We start from the raw sequence: 19512 nt of genomic DNA on the forward strand, positions 1-19512 counted from the left end.
CTGGCCTCTGTTGGAAGACAGGACACTGGGCTAGACGGACCATTGGTCTGACCCAGTGTGACCATATTCATGTGTAAATTTTATATTTATTTGATGCTCTCATTGCCCAGCACCAGAGAGGGACACTGCTCAGAGGCTGCTTTCAAGTGACATCACCAGTTTCTGATTCTAAATAATAATCTCTCTTCTTGAGAATCCAAACGTTTCCAGCTCCGGACACAGCCAGCCCCAGGCAAGAGAGGGGTCAGGGAACAATTTCAAAACTCCATTTGCAGAAGTGACTTAGCAGCTTCAATCTCGTTGAAGTCAGTGGGACCTAGTCACCTCTAAAAATGGGATGCAGCTTCTGAAAGCTGTCCCCAGCTTGACCTGCGCTTGCAGAATTCTTACTGCCCAAGGGCCGCGATTCCCAGCACACCGCCCGGTCAAACAGGGCCTGGACACATAGAGTTCAGAGCCGGAAGTGACCATCTGATTGCCAGCTCTGACCTAGTGCTCAGCATAGGCTGGAGAATTTCATCCCATTGCCCCTGTATTGACGCTGGTCACTGGTGTTTGGCTAACCTGTCTTCCTAAAAGGCCTCCAGTCTGATCTGAAAACATTGGCGATGGAGAATCCACCCCTTCCCTTGGGAATTTGTTCCCATGCGTCACCACCCTCCCTGGTGAACATCATTTCTAATTAGAATCTGTCTGGCTTTAACTTCCAGCCTCTGGTTTTTCTCCCTTCCTCCGCTAGATTAAATACAGAATTCCGTTCTGTGTCGCTCAACGCCAGCGTTTACAACAGCTGCATGAGCTCGGACGTGTGGCATTTTCCTGTGTGCTCACAAACTCTGATCCACACAAATCAGTGAGGTCAGAACCAGGCCTGAGCAACGGCAGAGCTGCTGCGGTGCAAATGCCTGGTCCTCCAGGGGGCTTTGCCCACCAGGCCCAGCCCAGTGCTGGCGCATGTTTCGATTAGAGGCAACTCATCCAGCGTTAAACCGAACGGGCCTCTTTTTGAACTGGGACAAAACCGGACGTGGCTTTGTCCGGTATTGGGTGGGGGAATGCCATTCTGCCCCCTCTGGCTCTTAAAAATGGCATCCCCATGCGGTGTGACCTCGCATGCACCATCACGCCGGCAGGGGTGGGCTCACGCCATTCCCACAAGTCCCAAAACATCTCGCATTCCAGGACCGTGTGAGTGGCCACCTTCCTCTCGATATGAGCCGTGTGCTTTGCGCGGGACCGAGCCCGGCGACTGATGCAGATGAAGGAGGCCATGTGTAATAACCCAGAGCTGATCTGGGGCAGGACAGTGTGTCATGGCTGCCACAAGCCCCTGTATCTCAGCGAGCCCCACCTCCATTGTCCTGGCTGTTAGCAGGCAACCAACCATCCGGATTTTGATGCCTCCATTTTTGAGAGCCCAACCTGAGAAGGAACTGAAGTGATTTCACTCAGGGCTGAACTCTCCCACTCTGCAAATCGGCCCTTTTCAGGGTTCTCCATTTCAACCCTGTCCTTCCCCTCCACTCCCCCAGCTCAGGACCCTCACAGCCTCAGAGGAAGGGCAGGACGGCCTCAGAGGCGTGGCCAGCTGGGATGGGGTGGGGGGCTGCCAGACTCTCTGTTAGGGTCTGGCATTGCCCTTTCAGATCGGGAGTGTGGGCGGCCTGGCTGCATAGCAGCCTGTGGGTGGTACCCCTGCAATCCCTGGCTATGTTTTCTTCCCAGCCAGCACTGCCCCACTTTGGGGACAGCCCTGGCCCAGCAGAGTAGGGTTGGGGAGTCTCTGGGGATGGTGCCATCCTTGCCAAGACTGCCGGCACGAATTGAGTTCCTACAGAGTCTGGGTTTGCAGACACTGACTGCTCTGGCCGAAGAGTGTCTGAAGCCCTTTCTCTCCCAGTCTCTCCTCCTTGGCTCTCTCACACAGGGCAGGGCTCGCTCGTGAACCAGGGGCTCTAAGACAGCTCCATGGGGCTTCTGCCGTGTCCTCTGCAGGTGGGACGTCTTCCAGGAGAAGGTGGGGCAGCGGCGGAAAGCGGTGGACTTGGCGCTGAGCCTGCACAATTACTGCGTGGACTGCGAGGAGACCCGCAAATGGATCCTGGACAAAACCAAAGTGATCCAGTCCACCCAGGAGATGAGCAGGGACCTGGCGGGCGTGATCGCCATCCAGAGGAAGCTGTACGGCATCGAGCGCGACTTGGCCGCCATCCAGACCCGGCTGGGGGTGCTGCAGGAGGAGGCGCACCGGCTGGCCGAGGAGCTCCCTGACCTGGCCTCCGACATCTACAGCCAGCTGACCACCATCAACGGCCTCTGGCAGGAGCTGCAGAGGACGCTGCAGAGTCAGGAGGCCTCGCTCGGGGAGGCCAGCAAGCTGCAGAAGTTCCTGCAGGACCTGGATGACTTCCAGGCCTGGCTGTTCAAGGCACAGCAGGCCGTGGCTTCGGAAGAGGTGCCCAGCTCCCTGGCCGAGGCGGAGCAGTTCCGACAGGAGCACGCCGCCATCAAGGAGGACATCGACCAGCACGAGGGCGACTACCGCAACGTTAAGGAGACGGGGGAAGGGGTGACGCGCGGGCAGACGGACCCGGAGTACCTGCAGCTGCAGCAACGGCTGCAGGGCGTGGAGATGGGCTGGAGCGACCTGTGCAAGATGTGGGGCAGCCGGGGGAAGCTCCTCGCCCAGTGCCTGGGCTTCCAGGAGTTCCTCAAGGACGGCAAACAAGCCGAAGTCATCCTGAGCAATCAGGTAGGGAAGCGGCTGCATCTGTCTGTTACGATGCTGATGTGCATCACCGTCCCAGTGCTCTGGGAGCCCGCTGCCCCGCAGGCTCACTGAAGAGACAGAAGGGGAAAATGAGGCACAGAAGGGGGATGGGACTTGCCCAAGGGCAGATAGTGGAGCCGGGAGTGGAAGCCAGGTCGCCCGAGTCCCTAGCCACTAGGCCCTGCTGCTTCTGAATTTCCACTCGGCCTTCCTTGCACTAGGCTACCAAGCGAGACAGTGTTTATAATTGTTCCCTCATATTTAATAGACCTGATCTGTGAAGATCGAACCTGACTTCCCCTCTGCTGATGTAACCCAGCCCTGCTGGGCGTGGTGCCCTGTCCCCCTCTAGCGGCACCAAGCCCACCCAGAGATTGATGAGCCTGCTACAGCCTTACCTAAGTGCCACGTGGCTTTTAGCTCAGGCGGTAGCGCCTCATGCATTAAACTCCAGAGGTCCCAGGTTTGATCCGGCCGGCCGGCGCCCGGGGTCTGTCCGGGATACAGAGCCCCAAGGGAGCAATGTTCTGTGCGTCAGCTGGTTGGCAGAGTTTGAAGGGCCTGTTAGATCTGCACAGCCCAGCCCAGTCAGTCACACCCTGCATGGAGGAGCTCGATAACTTGGTTTGGCTAATCAGGGGGATTCCGAGACAAGTGAGCCCTGGGGAGGTGAGATGGCCCAGTGGCTAGGAGACCTGGTTTCAGTTCGGGAGACCTGGTTTCAATTCTTTGTTCTCTCCCAGGCTCCCCATGTGGCCTGGGGAACCTCCCTTGGGCCTCGATCTTTAAAGGTATTGTGCCAAGCTGATTTAGGAGCCTGTAATCTTCAAAGGGGAATTAGGCACTTAGGAGTCTAAATTCAGTGCAGCAGCACCTCGGTACCTTTAACAATCTGGGCCCCATTCCCATCTGTCCAATGGAGATAACTGCCCTAGGGCACAGAGGGGGCTTGAGGATATACACGGTAACGACTGGGAGGTGCCAAGGCACAGCGGCGCCGGGGGCACAGATAAAGACCCGAGATCGAATGCTGCATCCCCTGTGACCCAAGGCAATACCCTTCTGTACTGATGCAATAGCAGAGACCCCTTGATTTCATGGCCCGTTCTGATCACCTCCCCTGCAGAGATCCCAGCACACCGGTAAGCATTGCGCTGTGATTCAGGCACACGGTGAATCCGTCCTTGGGGTAACTCCCTGGGCCTGCACCACCAGAGCTGATTTTGGCCTCTTGCCTCCTTCCCCAGCCCCCTTTTGCCTGGCAGGAAAGGTCAGTGGCGGATGCTCTCATGCTACTGGTCCATTTGCATACATCAGGCCAGTGCCAAAAGCCCTGTGCCGTGCCCTGGAGAGTTACACGTGGCTCAGGGGCACCATGGATACCCAACCCAGACGCTAGAGCAAGGACTGTGCTGGAGATGGCTAGGCCCAGCACCCTGCGTTCAAAGCATGTTAGTCTTAGTCTTGTCAATGCAGCGGCCTTCCTGGAACACAGCATGTCCCAGATGTGGCTGGAGCAGTGTGGGGAGGGGGGAAGGGCGGGTGCTACAGACCCTGCTAAATCACATCTCTCCCCCCCACCCCGCCCCACCCTCCGTTCCAGGAGTACACCCTGGCTCACATGGAGCCCCCGAACACCTTGGACGCGTCGGAAGCTGCCCTGCGGAAATACGAGGATTTCCTGGCCACCATGGAGGCCAACAAGGAGAAGATAACAGGGCCAGTGGAAAGCGGCGAGAAGCTGGTGGCAGACGGGAATATTTACGCCGACAAAATTAATGAAAAGGCCCAGGTCATACAAGAGAGGTAAATTGAACCGCATCCTATCAACGAGGGGGCCCCTGGGAACCAGCCGCTAGCTACGCTGTCCAATCCCACCGCTGGCAGATAGCTCTCTCCCCGGTGGTGATGGGCTGATAGCGGGTGTCAAACGAGAGAAGCTGCTGCAGCAATTATCAGCCTCTCTCCTTTCCAGGTCCAGGACGAATGTGGCTAAAGCGAAGGAAGTGCTGGTTCTGCTGAAGGACAATCACGACCTGCAAAGCTTCTTGCAAAACTGCCAGGAGGTAGGCTGCTGGATGCATAGGCACTGACTCCATGGGCGCTCCGGGGCTGGAGTACCCACGGGGAAAAATTGGTGCGTGCTCTGCTCCTACCGGCAGCTCCCCGCCCCCTAGCCCTAGCTCACCTCTTCCTCTGCTCCACTCTGCCTCCTCTCCTGAGCACGCCGCTTCTCCCCCTAGCTCCCAGCGCTTCCCGCCGCGAAACAGCTGTTTTGCGGCGGCAAGGGCTGGGAGAGAGGGTAGAGGAGGGGGAACGCGGCGCGCTCGGAAAAGAGGCGGGGCTGGGGCGGGGATTTGGGGATGGGTCCAATAGGGGCAGGGAGGGGGCAGAGTTGGGGCCGGGACTTTGGGGAAGGGGTTGGAATGGGGGTGGGGCAGGGGCAGGGAGGGGTGGAGTTGGGGCGGGGCTGCAGGCGGGTGGGGCGTGAGCACCCACCGGCGCCGGGAAAAGTTGGCGCCTATGGCTGGATGCGCCGTTACTGCTGGCCAGGAGAGATGTTCTCCTGTTCCATGACACTCCCTGCTTCCCCTGGGCGCGGCGGTCAGAATTAGAGCTGGAGAGGGAGCCGTGCGGAGGGAGGCTAGCAGGAAGCCTGCCAGCCCCCCGCGTGGCACCGCCAGCCAGACAGTTAACGGCCCGGTCAGTGGTGCTGACGGGAGCCTCCAGGACCCCTTTCCGTCCTCTGCACAGCTCTGTTCAGAACATTGCTTTGGCTGCTCATCGGGGTAGGTTTGCACCATGGATGAGCAGGGATGGACTCTCCCTTCAGTGGAGCAGGCGTCCATAGATTTCATTTGAACCAGGGGGATCTACTGCCATTTCCATTGTTTCCAAACAAATTCCTGGAGGTGGGAATTCTAACTCTAATCTTCTCGTTTCAGTCCTGGCGGCCTTTTGCCCCTCTGATTCTTATTAGCCACAAGAAAGGCAGGTCCGGGTAAGGAAGAGGGGGCTGGCCATTTCCTTCTAAGCAGTTTACACGAGGATCTTAGGGCTTTAGAATTATTCCTGACAAGACGTAGCTTGTTTCTCTGATCCTGTCTCAGGCTCACGGCAGACTCAAGCAGCGTTGCTGCATTGGTCGCACCTGGGGCAGGTCTCCCCCCACAGAGCAATGGGCTCAGGCTCTCTGCAAACACAGGCAGATGTCATTGCATCAATCACACTTGGATCACATTTTCAAGTTTCTTTCACAACCATAATAGCATCTCCCGGTGTCTTTCTTCCACAAAAGTCCTCACTATTGTCCCCCTCTTTTTCACGCTCATCATCAAGTTCATCTTTTTTCTTCTTCTTCCTCATCTTCAATCATACACTTGACAGATTTGGCCCTATTAGCTGCATTTTCAGTGGTAATGCTACAGAGCTGCGTCAGAGACATCCCAGAACAGCTTCTGCCTTCGAGTACGGTCGCCTTCAGGGGTTCGGAAGTGTGCTGCTAATTGATCTGCTTCATAGCAAGTGTGTGGAGGATCGTTTTCTATCTGCCATCTGCTGCATATTAACTCCTAATGCAGACCTGGCAAGATGAGTAGCTGTGATAAATGACGGGCGGGGGGTAACTCTCTTTTATGGCACCCGGCCAGCCAGTTAGCGATAAAATTCCTCTTTGTAGCTGTTCTCTACTTGCTTTACCTGTAAAGGGTTAAAAGTCTCACTGCTGTGCATAGGTAAAAGGAAGTGAGTGGGCACCGGGCCAAAGAGCCAATGGGAAGGCTAGAACTTTTTAAAATTGAAATAAGACTCCCCTTTTGTCTGTCTGTGGTGTTCTCCCAGAGAGCAGGGACAGGGCTGGAGCTCATAGGCTTTAAGGTCAGAAAGGACCATTATGATCATCTAGTCTGACCTCCTGCACAACGCAGGCCACAGAATCTCACCCACCCACTCCTGTAACAAACCCCTGACATATGTCTGAGTTATTGAAGTCCTCAAATCGTGGTTTAAAGACCTCAAGGTGCAGAGAATCCTCCAGCAAGTGACCCATGCCCCATGCTGCAGAGGAAGGCGAAAAACCTCCAGGGCCTCTGCCAATCTGCCCTGGAGGAAAATTCCTTCCCAACCCCAAATATGGTGATCAGTTAAACCCTGAGCATGTGGGCAAGACTCACCAGCCAGCACCCAGGAAAGAATTCTCTGTAGTAACTCAGATCCCACCCCATCTAACATCTAAGCTTGTGCCAGGTATGAAAATCATCAGATCCTACCTAGACACTACTCATTTGAAACCCCAGCTATGTAAGTAGATCAGGAAATGTCTAGGAAGACGCGATTAGATTTATCTCATTTATTTCTTTATGGCTTGTGGGCTTCTCTGTGTTAACCCCCAGGTGCTTTTGTTTTGCTTGTAACCTTTAGGCCATCTTGATGCTTAATCCTTGTAATTGTTTCTTTTAAAACCTAACAAAAAGCCTAAGTTCCAGATGTATTTTCTTTCTTTTTGTTTTTAATAAAATTTACCTTTTTTAAGAACGGGATTGGATTTTTGTGTCCCTAAGAGGTTTGTGCACATGCTGTTTAATTAGCTGGTGGCGACAGCTCATTTCCTTTGTTTTTCTTTCTCAGCCCTTCCCCGGAGTGGGGGTGAAAGGGCTTGAGGGTACCCCACAGGGAGGAATTCCCAAGTGCACCTTCCTGGGTTCCAAAAGGGGTTTTTGCATTTGGGTGTTGGCAGCATCTACCCATCCAAGGTCAGAGAGAAGCTGTAACCTTGGGAGTTTAATACCAGCCTGGAGTGGCCAATATTAATTTTTAGAATCCTTGCGGGCCCTGACCTTCTGCACTCGAAGAGCCAGAGTGTGGAATCAGCCTTGACAGTAGCACAATCAACCTTCAAAGAAATCAGCTTGCCCTCGACTTCCTGCTTATGTTCGTATCATACTCTGGAAGGGCAGCGACTTTGTCTCCGATATTTTCATCATTTATTGGCAGTTTTTATTGCCAAAACCTTGAAGGAAAGGGTTAAGAGTTTAATCTTCCAGCGACTTGAAAGGTCTGCCATTCACTATTACTAATTCGAGGCAAGCTTCCAGCAAAGTTAGACTCCTCAATCTTCACTTTTATTGACTTGCTTTTCAACACAGAATCTAGAGCATGTTGGTTTGAGGACAGAATCTTTTTTATTTTTTTGCACGGAGGGTTCAGATTAGCCTCATCGGTGTGTGAACTTGTCTCACTTGGGGCTAGCTGCTCTTGCATCAGGACAGGACACTCGGCTGGGCGCCCAGCAGCAGGTGGCGGAGAAGGGGTTTGAGGAGGGAGCTGACGGAGGCTAAGGGTGGCGTCCCCATTCCTCAGGCATACGCTCCAGCCAACATCGCTCATTGTTCTGCTGGTGTGGAGGAGGGGGCCGACAGAGATTTCAGGCTGGGATTTCCAGAGGTGCCTGAATCCCATAGGCTCCTCGGAGACACGCAGTGGTGGGGCTGGCGCTGTGACGTGTGCTCCCTTCCCTGCCTTTGCAGCTCACCCTCTGGATCGACGAGAAGATACTGACGGCTCAGGACGCGTCCTATGACGAAGCCCGGAACCTGCACAGCAAGTGGCTGAAGCACCAGGCCTTCATGGCTGAGCTGGCCTCTCACCAAGGCTGGCTGGAGAAGGTGGATGAGGTAGGTGACCTCCTGTGGGGGCTGGGGGAGCATCCTCCCAGGCCTCGCCGCGCCTCAGGCACCCGGCGCTGAGCGCACACCCGAAGGCTAGCGCAGGCCAGGCAGCCCATGGGCTGAGGTAGCCCCCAGCTCCCATCGATATCAGTGGAATGGGGCTTTCAGCAGCTGCTTAGCTTTAAGCATGTGCTAAAGAGCTGTCTCAGGATCGGGTGAGGCTGTAGCGGGTGGCGGGACGGAGGTAACACTGGGGCAGGAAAAAGGGAATGGGTCCTTGTGTTCACAGGGTTTCATTACTACCCCCTCTCTCACCAGCCACCATGGTACAATCCACAGCCCCCGCTCCTTTAACATGAGTGTCGTACAACATGGGAGGTGATTGCCGGACACTGGTGGGGTCTCAGCTGGACACTGTGCCCCGTTGCGGGCACCGCACTTTAGGCAAGATGTGGACAAAGTGGAGAGGGTCATGAGGAGATCAACAAAAATGGTTTAGTCTAGAGAAGAGGAGGCTGAGTGGGGACCAGATAACAGTCATCAAATATGTACAATGATGTTATGAGCAGGGCGGTGATCGATTGTTCTCCGATCACCGCTGATGGGATCAGCTTAGCTTGCAGCAAGGGAGATTGAGGTTGGATATTAGGAAAAACTTGGGACTGGTTCCCTGGGGAGGGTGTGGAATCTCCATCACTGCAGGTTTTTAAGAACAGGTTGGCCAGATGCCTCTCAGGGATGGTCTTGGTTTGCCTGGTTCTGCCTCAGTGCTGGAGGTCCCTTCCAGCCCCACATTGCTGATTCTCTTTTCCCCTGACCTCTCTCCAGGAGGGGCGGCAGCTGAGCCGGGAGAAGCCCCAGTTTGGTGCGGTGGTCTCGCAGAGGCTGACAGAGCTGCACCGGCTCTGGGACAAGCTCCAGTCAACAACAGAGGAGAAGGCCCAGCATCTCTTCGATGCCAACCGCTCAGATCTGTACGCGCAGAGCTTTTCCGACCTGGACAGGTGGATAGGAGAGATGGAGACGCAGCTGCAGTCGGACGAGCGGGGCACCGACCTGACAAGCACCAACAGGCTGCTAAAGAAGCTGATGGTAGGTGGTGAACTCCCATGAGCGCTGGCACTGCGGGGGCTGGAGGGATGTCCTGCTGGGGAGGGGGGCGCATTGGAGACTGGCAGTGCTAGAGGACAGATCGCTCCGCAGTCACCCCTTCCCGTCTCTTGCCCCTGTGGCCTGCAGGGGCTGGGGCTGCAAAGACGAAGCATTCGGCCTCCCAGGTGGCGGGGGAAAGGGGTTCTCTGGCAGCGGCTTGCTCCACCCGCTCTCTTCTCAGCTGGCGGAGGAGACACTCGTCCTTGCCGGGAAAGGAGCGTTTGTAACCTCCATAGATGTCCAGCCGCTAGCGGGGGACAGACAGCCGCACGGCGTTAGCCTAGCTTAGACGCTGCCACTGGCTGGGGCAGCCTGTCCTGAGCTTCACAGATCCCAGCAGCTCAGATTCACTGTTACCGGCCTTATCTGTGCCAATCCACAGAGCATACGAGCTGGCAGTCACTGTTACAGAGGCAGCAGCTCATACTTTAGTTGAGAGGGCTCTCGTTCAATCGCCTGGGTCCCTTGCAATCCCTCCCTCCTGGGTAATACGAGCAGCCTTCCTCCAAGGGGATGAATCCTTCAGGGACTGGTCATTTGAAAGCTCTTTTCTATTTTGTTTTTAATTCACTCTAACCCCGTATAAACATTCAACATGTGTGTATCACACTGCCTCGTAGCAAGGTCTTCTCTGGGATTGAACCTATGGATCTAAAAAGCAGAAGCTGGCACTGTCAGGCCAGGTCTGTCAGCTCAGAGGGACTAATAGACTCTTAAACCTATCCCTGGTCCAGCCACTACCAGGGGATGGGGAGTTGCACTGGGTTAGCTTGGGTCATGTTTGGAATTAGGAGCCATGAAGAGCGTCTCTGGGAGAACTGGTTAGAAAACAGGCTTTTTTCCACAGAAAATTCTTTGAAAAAGAAATAAAAAGTTTTTGTCAAAAACTTTCCCACAGTAAAGTTCAATTTTTTGATGAAAAATCAAAGTTTGAAATCTTCAACTGGGAAATGTAGCTTCGGTGCCTCATGGGAGCTGAGTCTAGGTGCCTCATGCTCCAATATCCTCTATAAGCCAGGCTCCCTGGTTGGACTACACCTCCCATGATGCATCATGGTATCCACTAATGGTGCATGAGACAGTTACATCATGTGACACCCTGCCCTTGGTGCATCATGGGAGATATAGTCTGGCCAGACAGCCTGGTCCATAGAGGAAAATGGGGATGAGGAAAATGAACTACAGTTCCCATAAGGCACTGCAGTGGGCTCTCTGAATGAATATATTTCAGTTTGAAAAACTGAATGCCTTGCAATGAAAAAACAGGTGTTTTTTATAGAAAGCAAACAGTTTTCGCAAAAAAATTAGTTTAGTCAAAAACCCAACTTTCTGTAAAAAAATACCCAAAACAGGTAACAACCAAATGTTGTTTGGTGATTATCTGATTTTTACAAGGAAACAAACTGAGAAGTACAAAGAGGTGAACGATTTATGGCTTCCCTACATTTCCGAATACCGCATGCTTCATGGGATCTCCAACAGAATTATACGATGATGCAATTTCACACTTTGTCAAAGCTGCAAGTACAAACCCAGGCGATACTGCAGAGACATAACATGTTGGGATGGGGGTCAGAGTAACAAAATAGGAAAAGACGTACATAAGTAGGGAAAGGAGGGCTCTAGGGAGGTGAGGGGAAAGGAGGAGAGGTTTGGGGGTCTGGCATTCTTTGAGCAGCATCAACGTGCTTTATCCAAACATCTGTTGATTCCGGTGGCTGTGGCTGCGGCCGTGGCTGGATGCCATCGCCTGGCTGGCAGTAGCGAACGTCAACCCTTTGCTTTCAGAGACTCGATGAGCAAGTGAGCACGCGGAAGAAAGAGATGGAAGACCTGCTGTCGCAGGCCCCTCCACCCAGAGGGGACGTGCACGAGGCCGACAGCAAGCAGCAGAGCATCGAGAGAAGGTTCCTGGATCTCCTGGAGCCCTTGGGGAAGAGGAGGAAGGAACTGGAGTCATCCAGAGCCAAGTACCAGCTCAACCGGGATCTGGCAGACGAAATGGTGAGCTCCCTGAAAGGCCACGTGCGCCATCTACGGCTCCCGATGCTCCTTGCCTTCCCAATAGGCCTTCTGCGCAAGCCTCCCAGTCCCTTGCGAGCGTCTGCTCCAGTGCCCTGGGTGATACAGCAAGGTCTTGTACATAATTTATTAGGTGTATTACGGTAGCTCCTAGGCGGTCTAGTCATGGACCAGGCCTCTGATGTGCTAGGTGCTGTACAGAGACAGAACAAAGGGCAGTCCCTGTCATGCAGAGCTTCCATTCTGTCTCTGGTTGCTGCTTGGTAGTGAGTAGTGTGAAGGAAGGTCCCAGACCAGCTCCCGGGAACAGGGTCACCGCTCTGACAGGGGGTTCAGTGGGCCGGGATGCCCGGGACTCATTGCTAGAGTGAGCCCTGACAGGGCAGGGGCTGGGTGCAAGGGGCTGGCACTGAAGCTTGAGTGGAGTCTGTTGATTGCCTGGGCAGAGGGCTTGAGTGGGCAGGTTGCCACACAGTGAGATCGCGAGCCCACTGCGCCCCATGCCATGCTGCGGCCTCCCACCGCCCTGCCTGCCCCTCGGCCGCAGCTGCTCCATTCTCCTCTGCTTCCGTCTTGCAGCTCTGGGTGCAGGAGAGGCTGCCCCTGGCCAAATCCACTGACCACGGCACCAACCTCCAGACCGTGCAGCTTCTGATGAAGAAGAATCAGGTGAGTCTGTCCATTGCTGGCTGCTCATTCCAAGACTGATGTCAAAGCTGGGCAGCAAAAGGCTAAGGGGGCCTTTCCAGAGGTGTTCAGGGTGCTGCAGGTACAGGACGTGGCTAGGACCTGGCCTCAGATGCATCCCCTAGAAATCTGGTAACACTCACCTTAACAAGCCGTGTAAACTGAGGCTTTCAGCCCTAGGAGATTTGGACACTCATTTTCCATTCAAACGAATGGCATCCCCTCCGCTGGGCCTTCACGATACCCGCAGGGCAGCAGGCGTGTTTCTGGGCAGTGACACAGGCTCTCCCCCACTAGACACTGCAGAAGGAGATCGCGGGCCATTCCCCGCGGGTGGAGGACGTCCTGCGCAGGGCCGAGCGCACGGTGGCGGCGGCCGACGGGGACTGCAGCGCCGTGGAGGAGCAGCGGCGGGTGCTGAAGGAGTCGTGGAGCACGTTGCAGGAGGAGACGGGGAGGAGGTGGCGGCGGCTGCAGCAGGCGAACGAGGCCCAGCAGTACTACCTGGACGCCGGCGAGGCGGAGGCCTGGATCAGCGAGCAAGAGCTCTACGCGGTGGCTGATGAGAAGCCACAGGTGAGACCAGCTGGAGCTTAGCAATAAAACACGCAGAGAGCAGGCACGGTCCCGCCGCGGTCAGCGAACTGGGGTCTGGACGATGGTCAGCACATCGGGGGTCGTCCAGCTCAGCCCAGCGCTAGGGTTGGCCCCAGGTGTTTCTCAGGGAACGTCTGCACTGCGGGGGGTGCAGCACACGTAGACGCAAGCCAGCTACTGTCACGGGAGCAGTGAGTCCTCAGGAAAAGGCGGAAGGTTTACATGAGCTGAAGAGAAAGCGGAGTGTGGCAGCTGCTGGCGTGTGTATGCCAGGTCCTGGGCAGGCGGGGCTGGGCCAGGCTGCCGCAGCGTCACCGTTATTGTTTTCCTACAGGAGCTTTCCTCTCAGGAGCAGCAGAAGGTCCCTAAAAGTGGGGGGCCCAGTGGCACCCAAACTGAGGTCCCATCCCCCTGCATGTTTCCCCTGCTTCCTGCTATGCCTTCTCCCCGAGCCCCCGCCCCACGCTGCCCCTTCCCAAGGCCCTACCCCCACACCGCCCCCTCTCCCTAGGCCCCAACCCCCGCACTACCCCTTCCCCTGAATCCCCACCCCACCCCACCCCTTCTCCCCGAGCCCCCGCCCCGCACTACCCCGTCCCCATAATCCCCGCCCCCATGCCGCCTCTTTCCCGCAAGACCTTGCCCCCAGCTCACTCCTCTCCACCTCCTTCCCCCCCCCATTGCTCACCCTTACAGCCAGTAAAAGTGGGGGGGCCATGTCCCTCTGACCCCCCCATTCCAGCACCCCTGTTTCCTCTAGCTCCCATGCTGCAATCACACCTCCCTGCTGCAATGCAGACCATCCCCATGAGCCCTTGTGGGACAGTGGCTCCGCATGGGGTAGACGGTGCTCTCAGGTAGTCCAGCCTATCCTCTTTCTCACTGCCTGGCTGGTGTCTTGCTCTGGGTCAAACTGATCCTCAGACTTGGGGATGGGAAGGAATTTTCCCCAGGTCAGAGTGGCAGAGACCTGCAGTGGGGCAGGCATGGGAAGGGATTGCCTGGCACCTCGGCCTCTCCTGGGGTGAGGGGATGAATGTCCATGCAACAGTAGTTTAGTCTGCTTAGGACTGAAAAGCTGTAGTTTAACTGAAGTCATGGGGCTCAATCCAGGGGTGTCTGGATGCACTGTAGTGCCCTAGGCTGTGCAGGAGGTCAGACAAGACAGACCCTTCTGGCCTTGAACTCTCTGGAACTCTGTGGCCCACCTCTCTGCAACACAACCAGTGCATGCCCCAGGGGCGGGACGAGCCGGGCCCAGAGCGATGGTGGGTGCTCCGCGGCACAGAACAGTCACGGAACACCTGGTGTTGCTGCGCGGTAGCGGCAAGATCCATTTATGGCTCAACCCCCCTGGGCCGTGTCATCAGCTGTGTTTGCACGTGGTATCCGTTGACCTGCCCAGCGCAGTTCCCAGGCCTCCTCCTACAAATGTTGGCACCCACCAGCAGCTCCCAGGCCATGCCGGTACCAAGAGGCTGCTACGGTCTGGGATTTGGTGTGCTCTGACTCCAGAGGCTTCCGTTGGGTTTGGCTGCAGAGGTGACTCGCTAAGCTTTGCAAGGCTCCGTTTGGCCCCATGCTCTGGCCTGCTGAGCCATGTTTGCATTCCAGTGTTACTCCTGGGGGAATTCTGAACCAGTGCACACAATTTTGATCCCCACAGAAAATACATTCTGCCCAAGAAGTGCTGCAGTTCCACCTTTTGCCCACCTGAGGCCACTGTGGTGCCAGAACAGCCAGCCGCTGGCTGCATTCCTGCTACTCACTGTTCTGGCACCACAGTGACCTCTGGTGGGTGAAGGGAAGACCTGCAGCACTTCTCAGGCAGAAAGTATTTTCTGCAGGGAAAAAATTCTGCAGCCAGACTTGTATCCTGCACGTTCGCGGTAGTGCAGAATTCCCCCAGGAGTAAAATTCCACGTGGCTCTGCTGTGCTCATGGCTTCATGACTTCCCTACTCAGGGCACTCCGAGGCATCTCTCTGCATGGACGTGAGTCTGCATCTGAGATGGGTGTGCTCCTGCCTTGTGTATATAGCTTTCTGCTCTTCAGCAACGGACATTTCTCGCTATGGGTCATAGCTGTAAGCAGCAGTGACTCCAGTATTGCCAATTCTGAGCGTTCCAAACTCCCAAGTTTGGCTTAAAAAACCCCTGCTACTTTAAATGAAAGCCGAGATTCTCTCATAATCACGTGACTCCAGGAGTTCAGGCTTGAGGAAAAGCACCAAATATCATGAGCTTGCAGGATAGCACTGTGACGCCGGCCTTTCCAATCTGGGAGGTGTTTCCCCTAAACATCGGCCTCGATTTTAAAACAAATTTGTACACACAAATCGGTTTTCAAGATAAGGCGGCGGGGGCGGGGGGGAATCCCCCTTCTCACATCCCTGAATCTAACCATCAGCAAAGAACACTCAGCCCAGGAGGAGGCTGCACAAAGGTGGCTTTAAGTCACATTTCTGATCTCCTGATCCTGGGGTCCACAGAGGCTTGGGTGTAAGTTAGCCATAGGGGCCTGTTTAAGTCACAGCAGTCTCCCTGGGCTGCCCTCACATCGCTGTGTGCCCCAGCCATGGCATGCTCCCTATACCGGGGCCTGTGAGGGGGCTCTTCAGAGGACAGCCTGTGTAACCTATGCCTGCTGGGCAGGGCACTCTGTCCCCCTCTAGTTGCATCTAGTCGAGCTAGAGATTGGTGAGTCTGCTACAGCCTTAGCTAAGAGCCACATACACTAAGCTTCAGGAGTCCCAGGTTCTATCCTGCGCACCGAGAGAACCCTCGCCGAGCCAGGGCTTTGAGAACCCATTTCCACTGCTTCCGTCCTTTCACCTGGTGCAGAGGCCAGAGCACGGGGGAGGATTTCCGCTTGGAGATTTAGGCTGTTTCCCTCCGAGCCAGGTCCGATCATTACCTACAACAGGCTGATTTTGTCCTGGCCGAACATTGTGGGGTTGTTTGTGTGTCACTGCAATTGAAAAACGCTCAGCCTGGGTGTGGTCCACCTGAGACCAGCTGGCTGGTCCAGGGGCGCGATGTAACACAGAGAAGTCTGTAGATGCGTAACTAGCTACTTAGTAGATCAGGTGCCAGCAGATGGTGCTCCACAATACGCACCTTTGTTCATGGGCTTTGTCAGAACAATAAGAATGGTTCAGCATCTGCCAACCCCAATCATGAGCCAGGGCCCCCGATGTCATGAGATTTAAAATAAATACTAAGTGTTGGCCAGGGGAGGTAGGGTGGCTTAGTGGCCAGCATGTTGGGTGGGGACTCAGGAGATTTGGTTCTATTCCTTGCTCTGCTGCAGGGTGACTTCCCCTTTCTGTGTCTCAGTTTCCTCTCTGTGCAATGGAGATAATGATGCCAACCTCCCTCATACAGCACTTTGAGAGCTACTGATGATGTAAGCTGGGTGGCAGCACTGTTGTTATTATTTCAGTTGCCTTCTGGTTTCTAAGCTGGGAGGGTCACACTTGGCTCATGATTTCCAGCTTTTCTCCATAACCGCGGGTGCTAGGAAACGCTCTCCTGAAAGCTGGGTAATCACGTGACTCCAGGAGCTGGGGATTTAGGAAAAAACCCATAACTATTGTGCAGTTTGGCAACACTGGTTGCTATGGCCATGTACTGCACGTGGCTTCCCGAGTGCAGCAAGACCCACACACTCTTAGCAAGAGCACCCCAAAGGGAGGTTGCAACTCCCCTAATTGGAAATGGCTGGGACAAGGCAGCATGGCAGGAATCCTGCGCTTGGCACTAGTTTGCGTGGAGGCCAGAATGGCAGGCGCCCCTTTGAACAAGCGAGGGCCCAGTTCCCAGCTTTGTCTCCTGCGTTCTGCCCCGACGTCTGGCCAGCGCGGGGCAGTGGAGTATCAGAACCAGAATGTTTACCCAGGTGCGCGTGGGCTCTGGCAGCCCCCCGCCTTCCCCCGGTGCTAACCCTGTCTGGTTGCAGGATGAAGAGAGCAGCATCGTTATGCTGAAGAGACATCTCCGCCAGCAGCGCACCATGGAGGATTATGGCAAAAACATCAAGCAGCTGGCTGGCAGGGCGCAGACGCTGCTCTCCACGGGCCATCCGGAGGGGTGCGTATGAGCCGGGCAGGGGAGCCCCTTAATACTGACCCACCCATCTAAGGACAGTGGGGTGGGAGGCGGCCTGCCTGCCAGCTCTCACTAGCTGCTTCGATTCCTGCTCCTTGCACCCATAAACGTGCAGGGACTAGCACCCCCCCCCCCACGTCGGCTCTGCTGTGTAGGTTCGGAGTACGTCTACGTTACAGCTAGAGGCAGATATACATGCACGATCCCTGTCCGAGCTAGCACCCTCCAGAGAGCAGCGTGGCCATGGCAGCACAGCAGTGGGATGGGCGAGTCGCGGTGTCGGACAGGACAGCACTAGGGGCGGCTAGCCCCTCCTGCTGCCTGTGCTACCGCGGCCATATCGCTATATTTAGCGGGCGAGCTCGATCAAAGCTAGCGAGGGTAAATCCACCAGAGCTGGGAATTACCCGTTCCCTCGGTGTCCACCCGGGAGTGTCCGGCTGCACAGACGGGCAGAGGGACAGCCAGATGGCAGGACTCCCGTTCCACTCAGAGATGCCCAATCCAGGGCCTTTGGCTCCTGGCCTCTACCGCGTGGGCTAAGCGCAAATCCGTCCCACATCATATTAAGGTTCCATTTGTAAAGGGTTAATACATGCTTGGCCAGTGAGCAGGCTGTGTTGCAGGTGGCTATAGGCCATGTCAGAAGGTCTTATAAATCCTGGGTATAAACCGTGGCTGTGAACTGCCTGCTGGATTCTGTAACAATCTACATCAGCTGATGAGCCGTTCATAAAACCTCAGCACATCACACACTGACTCACCTCACAGGAACTGTTTATAAAGGGAACCTTCCTACGCAGAGTGACCAGCAACTCTCCTTGGGATCCCTGGGCCCAGCTGCTAGACAGGATGCAGGGTAACTAGCATGTCGGGTAGCTCTGAAGCAGAGGTTTGGCTGGGACGTCAGGGGTTACTAAATGTTCTAGCAAGTTTCCCTTTAATGATGCTGTTTGCTGGGAATGCCAGACTTATTGTTGGCATTACAGTAGCATGTAGAGGCCCCAGCTGAGATCAGGGCCCCATGGGGGCCGGGCGCTGCACAGACACAGTGAGAGACAGGCCCTCTCCCCGCTGAGATCAGGGCCCCGTTGTGCCAGGTGCTGCACAGACACACAGCAAGAGACAGGCCCTGCCCCAGCTGAGATCAGGGCCCCGTTGTGCCAGGCGCTGCACAGACACACAACGAGAGACGGGCCCTGCCCCGAAGATCTCACATTCTAAACAGACGGGGGTGGGAGGGGAAATAGAGTCACTGAGAGGGGAATGGACTTGCCCAAAGTCACCCAGCAGGTCAGTGGTTGATCTAGGAATTCAACCCTCAAGAGGCTCAATCTATTTAGCTTAACAAGGGGAAGGTTGGTTAAGGGGTGACCTGATCCCAGTCTCTACGTACCGAGGTGGGGAACAAATATTAACAATGGGCTCCTCAGTCCAGCAGAGAAAGCCCTAACAGGATCCGGTGGCTGGAAGTTGAAGCTGGACAAATTCAGACTGGAAATAAGGTGTCAGTGTTTATCAGTGAGAGTAATAAGCCATTGGAACAAAAGTGGTGGTGGATTCTCCATCACTCCCAATGTTTAAATCAAGATGGGATATTGTTGTACAAGCTCTGCTCTGGTTCAGCCAGGAATTAATTCAGGGCCGGTCTCTGGCCTGTGTTATACGGGAGATGATCACATGGTCCTTTAGGAGGTGGAATCTATGAACCCAGATCTCCTGACTCCCAACCCAGTGCCATGCCGTGCCCCCCTTTGACTGTCCTGAACACAGCTGGTTACAAATTCTCCAACAGACACCGTTTCCCTCGGGAAATTATTAGTAATTTGTATTATCGCAGCACTGAGGAGCCCCTGCCAGGGCCCAGGCACTGGGCAGACACGGAAGGAAAAGACAGGCCCTGCCCTGCTATTTTGTTGAAACTGAGGCTTAGTTTACACTGGGAAGATTTGCCAGCATAGCTGTGTCAGCTAAGAGTGGGAATAGTCAGCAAAACCCAGCCAGCGAAACCTCCAGTGTCGGTGCAGCTAAGCTGGGAGACAGGTGCTTCGGTCAGTTTAGCTGGTGTCATCCGGGGCAGCAGGGAAGTCTCTGTTGTGTGGACCAATGGTTCTCAACCAGGGGTATGAATACCCCTGGGGTACGCAGAGGTCTTCCAGGGGGTACCCTATAGTCCATTCATCCAGCCCATACTTCTTTAACTTGCTGGCAAGAATACTGTGGGAGACCATATCAAAAGCTTTGCTAAAGTCAAGGAATAACACGTCCACTGCTTTCCTCATATCCACAGAGCCAGTTATGTCATCATAGAAGGCAATTAGGTTAGTCAGGCATGACTTGCCCTTGGTGAATCCATGCTGACTGTTCCTGATCACTTTCCTTTCCTCTAAGTGCTTCAGAATGGATTCCTTGAGGACCTACTCCATGATTTTTCCAGGGACTGAGGTGAGGCTGACTGGCCTGTAGTTCCCCGGATCCTCCTTCTTCCCTTTTTTAACGATGGGCACTA

General features: G+C 55.0%; 1 protein-coding gene across 6 annotated transcripts in view; it reads left to right on the plus strand.

Annotated features, from left to right (window-relative positions):
* The window catches only part of SPTB (spectrin beta, erythrocytic), a 108403-nt gene that overhangs the window by 58276 nt on the left and 30615 nt on the right, over positions 1-19512 (plus strand). For all 6 annotated transcript variants that reach the window (XM_039537231.1, XM_039537230.1, XM_039537235.1 and 3 more), the window contains 9 exons: positions 1996-2752; positions 4374-4576; positions 4746-4836; positions 8296-8442; positions 9265-9528; positions 11377-11592; positions 12190-12279; positions 12595-12873; positions 16855-16985. In XM_039537231.1, the coding sequence (XP_039393165.1) occupies positions 1996-2752; positions 4374-4576; positions 4746-4836; positions 8296-8442; positions 9265-9528; positions 11377-11592; positions 12190-12279; positions 12595-12873; positions 16855-16985 (2178 nt within the window). The remainder of the gene's footprint in view (positions 1-1995; positions 2753-4373; positions 4577-4745; positions 4837-8295; positions 8443-9264; positions 9529-11376; positions 11593-12189; positions 12280-12594; positions 12874-16854; positions 16986-19512) is intronic.

The sequence above is a fragment of the Mauremys reevesii genome, linkage group 4 (genome assembly GCF_016161935.1).
Source record: "Mauremys reevesii isolate NIE-2019 linkage group 4, ASM1616193v1, whole genome shotgun sequence".
Classification (NCBI taxonomy): Eukaryota; Metazoa; Chordata; order Testudines; family Geoemydidae; genus Mauremys; species Mauremys reevesii.